The 14,174-nt window shown below is 33.9% G+C and overlaps 1 protein-coding gene across 2 annotated transcripts; it reads left to right on the forward strand.

The window, feature by feature from the left end:
- The first annotated feature begins 5,942 nt into the window (after positions 1-5,942).
- LOC133862368 (uncharacterized) lies at positions 5,943-10,121 on the forward strand. Of its 2 annotated transcripts, XM_062298193.1 has the most exons (4): positions 5,943-6,113; positions 6,433-6,492; positions 8,588-9,256; positions 9,842-10,121. In XM_062298193.1, exons 3-4 carry the CDS (start codon positions 8,591-8,593, stop codon positions 9,860-9,862), a joined length of 687 nt encoding a protein of 228 aa, XP_062154177.1. In that variant the 5' UTR covers positions 5,943-6,113; positions 6,433-6,492; positions 8,588-8,590; the 3' UTR covers positions 9,863-10,121. The 2 variants fall into 2 exon arrangements, with proteins under 2 accessions (XP_062154177.1, XP_062154251.1); XM_062298267.1 differs by lacking the exon at positions 6,433-6,492.
- The last annotated feature ends 4,053 nt before the right edge of the window (positions 10,122-14,174 follow it).

Consider the following 14,174-nt stretch of genomic DNA (forward strand, 5'->3'; position numbering starts at 1 on the left):
TTTTATGTTGCTGTTGTTTAGCCAAACTGGAAAACACCCAGTAAGACCATTTGCCTTCAACCACACTTGAAAAAGCATTTGGAGACATTAGGTGAGGAGGAGATTGAGAACAAGGCAGTGACCTAACTGTTGTTACTGAGAGACAGTGTTCATCTAATTTCAACAAACGAAAGCTATGGGTTGCAGATGCTGCATGAGGCTCTTGAAGTTATGAAGGAATTTGCAATATATAACTATGTGAGAATCCCATCCTTCCATCATGAATTAGGACTTCAGGGTGGAGCTACGTTATACTTGCCTCGGTAAAATTTTGAATAATTTGTGTTCATAATAATATTGAAAATGCTTTGAGATTTAGAAAACTTAGTTTTAAAAAGAGAATAGGGCGTTATTGCCTGTCAAAACTAATGGGTCTCATGTAGTTTACGTATAATAAGGGATTTCTATAACAATTTAAACCATTCAATGTATTAAGCATCTTTCATGTGAAAGATAATAAAGTGAAAATTAATCAATTGTTCACTTCTTTTTCAATAAAACAGAAGAAAAAGGGGAAGATTTAGATTATTTTACTAATTTAGGCAAATTGTTAGCCATTGTTTTCATAGCTAATAGATTAAAAATAGAAAAGCATAAGTTTATTCACCAAAAAAAAAAAAAAAAAAAAAAAAAGGAAAAAGAAAAAGAAAAAATGAAAGTGATGTGTTTCTTCTTTGTCTTTTGAAGCTGTAGACTCTTCCAATACTTCTTTTAACTATTTGATGAAAAGAGAGAAGATAATCAATGCGAACAGTTTAACCCCTGGCCTGCACATTAGAGTTGTAACACATCAAACCCTCTACTACAATTTGTACGTCAAACCTAAAATAATTAAACCTTAAATGATATATTCGTCCTTTACTATCTATTCAAATTACAAACCAACCAAAGAGTTTGATTTATTACATAGCTAATGTTTAGGGGGAGGGGGGATAATTTGTTCAAATTGAAAGTACACGAATTAAATAGACAGGTAAGACTGATAATTTTTTACACGACTTGCGAGCCTGTTACGAATTAACTCGAAATTAGCGAATTAGAGTTTTGTACAATCGGATTCGAGTCACTACCGGATCGACCTGTTTGATAAACGGGTCAACTCCATATCAACCCACTTATTCTGTGACTTGTTTATAAAATCAGTACATTTTTTTACAATAAAAAAATAAAACCCTTAAGCAAAATGAAGTTATCTACTTGTCTACTACTATGTGGCTATTAGTTCTCTTATGTTTGTTCATTGTTTTGTTTATTAATTTCCACCTTCAGCTTATCCCATAACCTTATTTTTTGATATTTGGAACTATATGGTGATTGATGAAATGGTTTGTTGTTCTATTCAAGGGCCAGCTTATGATGTTCTTTTTGCTTCATACTAAATAGTGCTGGGCTTCAAAATGGTCTTGGCTGTGGGATTGTTCAGTTTGAGGTGGTGAATTAGATACAATCTGGATGGAATATTAATATCATCGATTTTTTTTTTTTTTTTTTTTGGCTTCTTTCATGATTTACAGTCGTGCAAATGGGGTGAGCTGATAATAAGCTACTGGTTATGGAATATGGATATTAGTTATGGATGTTGGTTTTATGAGGTGCTACTAGCATCAGATTTTGTTTCTACTTGTTGGATTTGCTACTAATTCTTTTTTTACTACGTCTGCGATACTTTATTTTGTTTATATTTGTGGTTTTTTTTTTTTTTTTTTTAGTTTATCAAATAATGGGTCAACTAGGTCGTGTTTGAGTCAACCCACCATAACCTGTTTATTAAATTAGTCATGCGTGTCGGGTCAACCGAACATGACTTATTTATCAGATATGTGAGACGAGTCATATCGTGTCACCCGTTTATTTTAAAATAGGGGTGGGTATCAGGTAAGTCGGTGTTGGAAACCCCTTCACCGACTTCTGACCAAAATAGTTGGTTATAGTCGGGGAATTACCAGACTTTATTCCGATAATGAATTTTTTTCAAAATTTTCAGATAATTTGAAATAATCGGAAAAATCAATAATTGATGGTTGGATAAATTGGTAATTCAACCATTCATTCAACAAGATTACAGCCTAAAATTCCAACAAAGTGAACAAACCCAATAACCAAAACTCTCAAAACAATAATTGAACGGTTTGATTATGATTCAAACCCAAAAATCACAATATATATAAATCAAAGAAAAAGGAGGAGAAAAGGAGTGGGAATGGTTTAACCGATGGCTCAATTCAGTTGAAGACGAGAGTGTAAGAGACAAAGAGACAATCTCGATCCCCATCGGCCATTACATCATCTGAGGTGAGAGAGAGAGAGATAGAGACAAACAAGCGGCTGGTGGATTGGGCGTTGGTCGTGGCCGGCTGAGCAAAGGCAGCAGGTGGGTGTGAGCGGCAACTAGGTTCAGGTTTCGTCATGTGTGTGTCGACCTTCACTAAACACCAAGACTCTAGAACACAAGAGTGAGAGAGAGAAGGACGGGAGGATGGGCGTGGGCTGTGGGCGGCTCTGTTGTTGGGCGTCAAGACGTGGGGCTGGGAGGAAGTGATTCTAGGCTAGGGTTTGGGAGACGATGCCGTGCGTGAGGGAATGAAGTGTGAAGAAGTGTATGAAGTGAAGTAGGGTTAAGGGTTTTGAGTAGGGGTGATCAAATACCTGCAAACTCGCCCACTCCGCATGCCCCGCCCCGCCCCTAAAATCTAGGGTTTTAGTTGATTTTTGCGGGTACGGGTCTAAAAATGATATACTCGTGCGGGGCGGGGCAGGGCGGGTTGCGGGGGGGAACCCTTTAAAATTTGCGGGTCCTCGCCCCGCATATTATTAAAATAATAATAAAAATACATAAGTTACAACTTTCCTAACCCTAGCTGCTCTTCACGTCTTCTGCCTCTTCATCTTCGCACGGCACAACCCACAACACCGCACCCCACGATGCCCACGCCCAGCGGCGCTCACGCCCCATCAAAGCATTATCCAAACGTTAGTTCTGTGAAGACTCCACCAAGCAAAGAAGGAAAAGGGAAAGGGGCGATGAAGAGCCCAACCCCACACCAGCACGACGAAGAGGACGATGACGGCGAATATGTATTCATGTGTGAGTGTTTTGTGGACGCAGATCTTCCTGATGCAGAAAAAGACGAAGCCGGATCTGATGCTGATGTTTACGGTACGCCACCCAACTTCAATTCATTCATATCCCATTCTATTCATCTAGCTTCTCAATATCACTTTCTATGTATGCTTTTTTTTTTTTTTTTGTAAATATATATTATTTTTTTTTCTTTTGTTGGGCGTGGAAACCTTTGTTTTGTTTCATTTTGTTGTTTTTTTCCCCCTCTATGTGATGCTCACAACTGCATCTGAATGTATATATATATATATGTTTTCTTAAATAGCGTCATTTGGCTCTTAATCAAAACGACGTCGTTTTGACTTTGTCGGGTTGGGTCGGTAACCGATGGAAAACTGACTTCCACCGATTACCGATCGAATTAAATTTCGGATATTATTTTTTTATTCCGATTTTTGAATTTAAAATTTTTCGGTGGATGGTAGGCGGTCGAAAGAGGTTCGGTGGCGGTCGTTGGGTTTTCGGTAATTGAATAATTTGCATACCCCTTATTTAAATGGGTTATGTCAAAGTTGAGAAATCTAACCCATTTAACTAAAAGAGTAGTGTCATAGTTAACCCTTAACGGGTTGGCATGTCAACTCGAACCCGACACAGCAACTCGGATTGTCAACCTTAAGTGACGTGTCAGTTTAATTCATGTACTTTCAATTTGAACAATTTTCCCCCTAAACCTTTGTAACCTCAAGGATAACACAATCGGGTTCAAACTATGCCTCATGAAACAGAAGTTACTAATTCTAATTTTTCATTCCCTTCTCCTTGGTGCGAATTACATATCAAAAGAAATTAACACCTTTGTCAAAGTGCAACAGTGATATATATTCAATTAAATTTTCTTACCTAACTTTTTAATTTTTGTTTCCATCATTTGTTGACTTTATTAGCCATACATGCCTATACTAAGTAAATTTATTCATTAATAGAAAAATTAGACATTATTTTGCATTTCATGTTAAATGGAAGTGAGTTATTTCATAGTCAATATTTTATTTTTATGCATTTAATGATATACATAATGCCATACCATTTAAAACTTTTAAATGACATAGCATACATATTCACAACGTGGCATTATATACATTGGTTTTTTTTTTTTTTTTATAATTTTTATTTATTTATTATTTTTTTTTTAATTGAGTACCGGAAAAGGGTTACAAGGGAGATTCTTCACATTCTTGATCTGGAATGAAGAGAGAGTGGGGAATCCTAAAATCGAAAAAGGAGTGAGTTCCCCAACAACAGTCCCAAAGTGAAAAGAAAACAACGCAAAAAATAAGATATTTTAATGCAACAAAATATATCTTAGACCATTAAATGAATCATCTTCATTTCAAGTGGAGAGGATCATATTCCCATTCTTTTAATCTCAAACTATGTTTAATTCTCTTATTAAAACTATGTAAAGTAACATTTACTTAACCTTATAATCAATCTAACGTTTGGTTTAATTTTATTTTCTATTTTAATGAAAATGATTGCATATACCGACACAAATACCAAAAAAAAAAAAAAAAACCTATATAAATATATTGAGATATATGGATAATATAGCAATTTTAACGGGCTATATTTTGAAAAACATTATAATCAAACTAATTAAATAATTAAATATGGATTATCCTGAAGAGTTCGAATCAATCAATATATTGAACATCCGCCATTATATTAAGAGAATTGTTACACACTTTTTCACTCTTACACTTTTGACGTGTCTTTTGAAGTTTGTTACGTGAATGATTTCTTATAAAGATAATGAGATAAATTGTTAGGTTTTGAGAAAATTTAGTCATTTTCAAACACTAGACTTGAGATTAATTTTTTGCTTTCTTTTTATTAATCACTCACGCATATAAATAAGAGAATTATAAAGACATAAAAAAAAGATATGAACTCCTATCTTTACCCTAAGATAAATTCATAATACAAATAAACTAGTTAGAGATAACTTCAATTTTAATTTGGAGAAATCTATTACTAAATAACTTATGTACCATAGTGTTACAAATAATTAAAAGACTCTGACTTAGATAGATAACTATAACTATCTTTATTTAATTAAACTACAATTACTTTAAGATAAATTAATGCAAGTTATGTCAATGTCTTCTACACGCTAATAACAAAATTTAATAATAATTTTAAAACTATCGTCAAAAGTGTCAAGTGAGAGTTAAAATGTATAGATTTCCTACATTTCAATCTTGGGCGGATTAGGATCCTTATAATTTCAAATAAATTTGAGATTCTCAATTTTTTTTAAATGAAGCCCTTTTTTTACATCAAAATAATGTGCAAAATGCTGCCTATTAAAGATATGACATGTTAACAATGAAACCAAAAAAAAAAAAAAAAAAAATACAAAAGGTTTTTTCTTTACTTTTAAAAAGACGCTTCTTTTTAACTAAATCGAAAGACAATTTTTTGCTCAATACTTTTATACGACATAAGTGTAAGAAAAAATCTTTTGAAATGATTTTTTTTTTTTTTTTTAATTGTTAACATGTCATATCTTTAATATGTAGCATTTTTCACATCATTTTGATATAAAAAATGGCTTGATTTCAAAGAAAAATTGTAGGAATCCTGATATGAGAATGTCAAATTTCTTAGGGAACAAACTTGAATCTTAATTCTTTTCTACTTTTTTTTTAAAACAAATCATATTTTATTCAACTTTTTTAAAAAAATTTTAAATTTTATCTCACAAAGTCAAACTTTAAAATTCGCACAATAAATTAAAACTGAATTCTGATTTCAACAACCAAACGAACCATTAGAAATTATACGGATCCTGATCCATCCTGGGCCCCTTCTTCTATGTTTCACCGGCAGTTGTTAGCGTGCAGTTGCAAAACGCGCGCAAATCCTTTATTTTTAGCAACGTTAAGGCATATATAAAACGCTTCTACTCTCTCTCTCTCACTCTCACACGAGTCACACCCAGTCTCAGGTACATTCTGGTCTCTTCTCTCTCTCTCAGTCTCTCTGAATCTTCATTCTTTCTCTATTATTCTCACCTTATTCGGTATATGAAGGATTGGGCTTTCTGAAAGTCTCTCTCTCTCTCTCTCTCTCTCTCTCTCTAATGTATATATATTTTTCTAGTTAGCAAGCGTAGGTCTTTCTTCTAAAGAGTGTACTATTATCAGTCAAAAGTTCCAAACTTCTTGTGAAAATACAGCTAGAACTGAAATTCATTTTTTTCTTTTCTTAGGTTGTGTGGTTTGAGAAATTTTTCTGAAGAAACTCATGGGTTTTGTTTTTTTTAGGGAAATCTTTCAAAGCAGCTTCACTGTACCAAGCAGGACCCCTGAAACGCCACCTTTATAGTTACTCCCCTTTCAATTATTATTCTTTATTTTTTTTTCGAATATATATATATATATTTTTCTAGTGAGCAAATTTAGATATTTCTTCTAATCAGTACTATTATCAGTTAAAAGTTCCATACTTATTGTGAAAATGTTACCTTGATTTGTTAGTTACATTACATGGTTCATGAGTTGGTTGGTTCAAATGTGTTTTGTTTTAATTTGCAAATTACATTCGCTCTCTTTCTCTCACTCAGTCTATCTGAATATCCATCCTTTCTCTCCTATATCATTCTCACCCTATTCGTATACGGAGGATTGGGCTTTCTAATTTTTTTTTTTTTTTTTTCAAATGTATATATATATATATATTTCTAGTGAACAAGTTTAGTTATTTCTTCTAAAGCGTACTATTATCAGTAAAAAGTCCCATACTTTTTGTGAAAATGCAACCTTGATTTGTTAGTTACATGGTTCATGAGTTGATCGGTTCAAATGGGTTTTGTTTTATTTTGCAAATTACATTCTATTCTATCTTATTTTTTGATCATTTAGTGTGAGTTTGATATCTGTATAATTTTGAAATTCATGTTTCTAGGACTTCTACTTGGATCCCATGTGTATGGTCGGTAGATTAGTTCTTTGGTAGTTAATAGAATTTATTAATCTGTTTGATTGCTATGAGCAAAATGAGGGACTTGCTGGTTAAGATTTATCCCCACTAGAACTGTGAGCTTCTAGTTGTAATAGGTTGAAAAAGGGTTAGTAGTCTGTATATGCGCACATGTACATGTGATTGTCTGTATTGATGTATCTATCTTTATCTATATATTTAGTTGGGCAGTGTATGTCCCTGTTTATATGTGTCTCATTGTGTCTATCTGCGAGGAGCTGGGAAGGTGGTTCAGCATGTGTGTAGTTCTTTCATCAAAAGGTTCTGTTTAGTTATCATGTAAATTTGCAATGCATGACACCGGCTTGCTTTATGCATCTTTTAACTTTGGAAATCAGTATGACGTGATGGCATTTAATCAATATTGATAGGGCATCACTAATGTTTTTCAAGCATTAGTTATGTTTCAATTTAAGCTATTCAATAGGTTAAGATTCTCTTATTTAAGAGATACTAAAGTGAAAATTATATATTAGGAACTTCTTTTAGTGAAAGATGAATGCCAGTTTTGCTTATAAATGTATTACCATTCATCCTACAAATTTAAGTGTATATCAAATGCACGATTTTTAAATTTATAAAAAAATCTAGTCATTGCATGGAAAAATGGGTGAGGTCCTCTCACTTTAGATAGGTCTTTACCTTATTCTAGGTTACCCCTTTAACTAAATAAAATCTTAGTTGCATTCTAAAATATTATGCCAATACATGTTAAGAACTTATACTTTTCCATTGTCTGTTGCACTTTGACAGTTTTTGAAGTAATGGGAAAATTTCTGTAATTTTTTCTCTAGTTTCTAAATTATGAATATCATATGATTTGTTTTTTTTACAAGTTTCATCACTGTATGTAGTTCAATGGGTCAATGGGTCTTGTTCTTTCATGGACTACCAAACACATGTTACTATGTTAGTACAATGGAATGTTAAGCACAAGAGAGCGAGTGCCCATTTATTTTTTTTCTGCTTATTGCAGGGAAAAAAGCGATTTTTCTAGAATAATGAGGAGAATGTATGAACTAAGTTAGTAGATTGGAGAAGTAACTAATTGTCTGATTATTCTCTAAGCAGATGTAAACCATGATATGCTTCGTTTACGCATTGGATTGTTTGTAATTTTATTTGACTTTTATCCTTAACATACTACCATTTGAGAATTAAAGTGTCCCATCCAACCTTGGATTCCATTGAATTACTGTGTCACGTTAATTTCTAATCACACATGTAAGATGAACTGGTTAATGGTTATGTAATTGAAGAGTTAGGTTCCCTTGTAGGACAAAGGTCCTTAAAGTAGAAAACTTCTTGGTTGTGTTAGTGATGTGAGTATCTGTTTGCCAGTAATTCTTGAATTTTTCATGTGTATAATTTAGGAATTCATATGCCTCATTGCATTTGTATCGCATTATTCTGAAAAGGAATTCGTTTAAAATGTTCTAGGATATGGCTTTGGATAAGCGTTGGATGGAGATCAAGGACAAAAGCCACCCTGAGTACAAAAAGGGAGTTGATACGTTCCTTAAATTTGCATTTGGTGCTAGTGGAGTAGTGGATAGAATTCGGTGTCCTTGCAATAAATGTAGAAATGTCACCTTCAAGGGTCGAGGCGAAGTGAAAGCTGATCTGGTAAAAAATGGAATTTACAAGAATTACACCGAGTGGCACCTTCATGGGGAAGAGGTGGAAGACTTATTGAAATCAAACAGTATGAAGAACAATGACTCGCCAAATGATGGAAACAGTGTCGGTCGTGACGATTTACTCGGAAGCAATTTAATCAAACAGGAATTAAGTGGCCTTGGTCCTAATGATGGAAGTGGCCCTCAGGAACAGAAGGTGGAAGCGGCAAATTTTCGTAAGTTGTTAGAACGTGCTGAACAAAAAGTTTATCCAGGTCACGAGAAGTCCAACTTGTCTTGCATTGTAGGGCTAGTTAACTTCAAGTGCTCCAATAATTTGAGCGACGAATTTTTCGACTTGTTGCTTAAATTTTTGAAGAGTGTACTCCCAGAAGGTAATTCACTCCCAGACAACTGCAATGAGGCTGAGAAGATTGTTGAGGATTTGTTACGGTTTGGGGCATCCGCTTCTACTCAGCCACCTACTAGAGTAAGCTTCAATTTCTTCAAATGACAAGACCAATATGCAATGGTTTTGTTTTAGTCAATAAATAGCAAGTTAGGTAATTAAGGAGGACTATATAGACTTGAACAGGTCTATATATATTGTCTAGGGGGCAAAACCATCCAATTCTAGTGCCACTGGCCTGAGATCTTCGTAGGATGGAGCTCTTGCCAATACAAACTTTTAGTAAAAGACAGGTTGGGGAAAGGATAGTTCTTAGAGTATGTAATATTTTAGGTCAGTAAAAGCAAAGTTTTAGAATGGCTTATAGGGGTCTATTTGAGCCAAATTGTCCTATTAACTTCTTTTGGCATGGGACCTGTTTGAGCACATCTGACTTGTTCCCTGAAAAAAAAGAAACTATAAAGAAAAGAGGGATAACAAAAAAAAAAGTCTGGTTTGAGAGTTGTGGAATGGTTTGGCTACTAGGATAATTAATTAAGGGTAAAACGTATAGTGAGTGATGTTATTTTAACTTTTCTTAACTGCATTATATTGGAGAATATTGTTGTCTCCTTTCAACCTATTAGAAAATGTAGTGATTTTTATTTTTATTTTTTCTTCTTGCAGGAAGGGGATGGGGATGCTTGAAAGATGAATCGCTTGGACTTGCTTTTTCCCCTGTTACGGTAACATAAACGATTAGCTATTAGCAATGACTTATCTTTTGTGGACGAACAATTTCACTGCTAAATTTCTTTTTCTTCTAGTGCATGTGGGTTTGAGGATGATAAGGCCTCAAGGGGCACCAACATAGTTTAGTACCCCTACTCTCCTTATTTTGAGATTAGCATTAGTTGGTATCTCAGCAGAACTTACTAATTAACTCTATCCTGCTTGATATTTCTTATCTTGGTTTTGTTAAAGTTTTATTTGATTTTCAAATTGTCCGTTTGACACGTTTCATAATCGAGTAAGGGTTAATCCAAGAGCTAATGGGCACAGCGACATCAGCCCAAACATGTTTCATAATCATTCCCTTGGTTCTGTTGTACTTGTGGAAGTTCCTTCTGTCACCAGCCTGTAATTAATTTACAAAGCATATGCTCCCCTTAAGTTTGATACAATTAATTGCTTTTACTAAACAGGTATTAGTGATTGGCAGGCCCTAACAGAAACTCACTTGTCTTGAAAAATATGCCTCTTCAGGGAGACATAAAAACTTCAAATGCCCTTATCAGACTTGACCATTAGGAACCCTAAGCCAAAGGGTTTAAATGTTTTTATGAATGTTATCATCTATTCATCTGCAGTATTCGAACCATTTGTTCTTCTTAATTTCATCGTATTCATCTAGCCGAGCAATAGTTGAGCGTAGCCTAAGGTTTGCAGGGGTACAGGCCATGCTCATTTCTAACCCCGATGGCATTGCAGTTTAAATCGAAGCCGCAATTAAGAGAAACGAAAACAAGATAGAGATTCTTAGCAATTTTGCATTGTTGAGTGCAAAATACCAGCAATTTTGCCTCGTACGTTCTCCGAAGAACCAAAAAACAAAGTCAAAATATCATAAGTGATCTATACATATATGATCAAATTAGATTTTGATCAATTGGTATGCACCGAGTTAAAGCAAAAAAATTTTCAGGATACAATGAAGCCCAAAACAACTTCTGAAGTTTGGTTGTATTTTGCATAAAACGAAACCAACTTAGAACACCCTCGGAGTTTCTAATCTGGCAATGAGAGACGAGTTTTAAAAACCTTGAAAGGATTTTGAGAGAGACAGAAGAAGCTAGAAATTTTTTTTAGTGTACTTTAAACTGGTTTGCAATGGACTATACATTGTCAATTTAGCAGTTTCAATGTATGTTCATTAACAAACATTTAATTTCGAAATTAACAAAAAGTAATGCTATATGTCACACCATTATCATACTATATACTATGCCAATGTGGCATTGCCAATTGACTATTGATTTTTTCCTTTTTCTTTTTCTTTTAACAAGGGACTTATCTAAGGGTGGATTGGCGATACCATGTAGTATAGTGAGATAGTGGTGTTGTATATAGCATTACTTTTAACAAAAAATAACTGCTAATTCATCAATCATTAAAATTTGACCATCCGATATTAACAAACATTTAATCTTGATAGTTAGATTAAATTTATAATTATAGATCATAATTGTTAGTAACGAGTACTTAATTTCAATTGTTAAATTAAAATTAATTTAATCTTATAGTTGACTTTACTAACAATCAATTAAATCCAACCGTTGGATCTACCTTAGAAGCATATCAAATCAGTAGATTGTATGATCATGATCGTCCAAAAATTAATAGTCATGATGTGATTGCTCAGAGCTAAGTGCGCTATCAATGTGCCCTATAGCCCACTATCACACACGATGAGAAATTAAAGCATACACACAAGTGCATATACCAATTGAGAGTAATGCTAGAAGTAAGACTTTTGTCCTTCCAAAAATGATGTGACTTTTAAAATTACAATTGCATTTGGGTTGGATCAAAATTAGATTTTGATCTAATAGTAATTTTAAAAGGCACATCATATTTTGAGGGACAAAAAGGCTTAGAGGAGGACAAAAGTCTTCCTTTTAGCATTACTCTATTAATTGCTTTAAAGCAATAGCTTAGTGTGAGATGGGCATTATAAATGCCTCATTTAATTTTTCTTTTTCCCATGTTGGACTTTCTTCATCTAAGACTCTTTAAATATATATATATATATATACTAATTTTGGAAACTCTTTTAACATTGACGTGATCCTTAATAGTTAAAAGAGAACTTTCAAAATAATAATAATAATAATAATAATAATAATAATAATAGTGAAAAGAGAGTTTTCTTCCGAATGAGTTTGAGAAAATTCCACCGACCTTAATCAGTTTTACATGCATTTTTAATAAATTTTGTTTCGAATGTGAAAATCACTTGTGCCGAGGATAAATGTTAGTTTAATTGGTAGGTTAAAGAAATTTTCTCCGTCTTAATTTAGAAGAAAACTTTGTCGGTTACGAAAAATAAAAATAAAAATAAAAAAAATTCATAGTTACAGACCTTTTTGTCTCACTTTTAATGAGAGTTGAGGAACTTTGAATGATGGAAAACTACTTTTACATAAATGAACATGATCAAGCAAATGAAGAGAAACAAAAACGAGCAAAAGTTCTTGACCAAAATATACTACAGTGGCGCATGAATCCAAACTTTTGTTAACCATCTATATATATATATATATATATATATACATGTCAATCTAGCAGCTTCCATATATACATATACATATATATATATATTAATCCTTCTCCTTGGCTTAGTTGGCTAGCTTCAACAGCTGATCAAATATCTCGGTCGTGCAAGCAAGCATGATGGGTCCTTCAATCTTTGGTTCAAGCTCTTCTGGCTCTGCCTGCACCATCAAATCTTGGAAAGTTGGAAGCGAAAGATACTTCACCGGAACTTCATATCTCCTTTTCTCTTCTCCCACGTACACAGCTACACAACCTTTTCGAACTTTTCCGGCCCTGGAGCTCATCTTTGCCGACTGATCAGGTTGCTCGTATGAGTTCTTGGAATGGCCGCTAAAACATAATTTTTTCGCAAGCGTGCAGATTTTCCTCTGAACAAAGGATGTCGAATACATTCTTCTTCTTCCTCTCCTTCTCCTCGTTCTTTTTGTTTTTGAATGAAGCGAGAGAAAGAGTTTGTGAAATTGGCTGCGTAAGAAAATTCGTATATATAGTGTAAAGAATTTTATTTGCATTGACTTTAAAAACCGCAGTTAGCCGAGTTAGGTTCTGACAGGTGGCTTTCATCTGCAGCTAGATCGAGAATCTTTGTAAAACTCATACATAATGTGGCAAGCGACTTAAAACACGTCATGCTGGTGTGACGTGAGTGTAATAAATAGGCGTGAAAAGTAGTATTATCTATGTAATAACTCCCATCAAGGTTGAGATTTGAGAAGAATGGCTCAAACAGATCGAATTGAAGTGACACTCGCTTTGTTGGTTAAAAGAATAAAAGAAATCAAAACCCGCAAAAATCATTGGTTCCACCCGGCCTTCGTCTCTCCTCCTCCTTATGTTACTCACTAAACAAAAATGAAAAATGGAACATCTTGTTAGCCTTTTCAATTAATTCATGCCGGATTAATTGTATTCTGGGTCGGAACAATGAACTTTCTAATCTTATTTATTTCTTAATTTATTTTTTATTTTTTAATTATTTAGAGTTGAACGAAGTTTACTAGAGTCATGCTATTCTTATGTAGTTCCCTTCTCAAAATTTTACAAATTTTACTTAATTAATGATATGGCATGCTTGGTTAAGAGTATTAATTCTTTCGCTTGGCATATCATATGAAATGTATTCATGATTAAATTGGTGGTTTGAAGAACTACTTGCTCATTATTATTATTATTATTATTATTATTATTTGTAAGCAAGTAAATTCAGTGCTAAGAAAAGATAATAAGTACAAAATAGACCAGGAATAAGAGATCCCAAATAGTAAGAGACCAGAAGTTGTTGATAGCAAGGGGGATCACAACTCACAAGAGGGCTTAAAGGCAATTCAAATTCAAGTTTCAAAAAGGCTCGGTTGTAAGGGCAATCGCATCCAATTTGAATGAGGTTGAATTCGAAGACTCATAGAATGTCTTGACCACAATGGCGATTATATCTCATTCGATCGGGGCTGAATCAAAGTGTTTTACATAATAATGCCTTAGGCCCTTAGGTGCATTCTTGATCGCATCACGTTTGATCGGGATTAATATTGAGCCAGCTCCAAGACCCTCGATCTCCACTATGCAATTTTTGTGAAACCCTAGCCCGCGTTCGAACGAGATCAATTCTTGTCAAATGAGATAGCCACAAAGTATTTTAATCTTCATCCGACTTGAGCTAAAAATCTGTCTTCTCCCGGCCTAT

Source organism: Alnus glutinosa, chromosome 1 (genome assembly GCF_958979055.1).
Source record: "Alnus glutinosa chromosome 1, dhAlnGlut1.1, whole genome shotgun sequence".
NCBI classification, from domain to species: domain Eukaryota; kingdom Viridiplantae; phylum Streptophyta; class Magnoliopsida; order Fagales; family Betulaceae; genus Alnus; species Alnus glutinosa.

What these genes read in the sequence shown, in the direction of transcription:
- LOC133862368 (XM_062298193.1), top strand. Translation starts at nt 8,591, where the DNA reads ATGGCTTTGGATAAGCGTTGGATGGAGATCAAGGACAAAAGCCACCCT. An exon ending in CTACTCAGCCACCTACTAGA is followed by an intron (nt 9,257 to 9,841) that starts GTAAGCTTCAAT and finishes TTCTTCTTGCAG; the next exon opens with GAAGGGGATGGGGATGCTTG.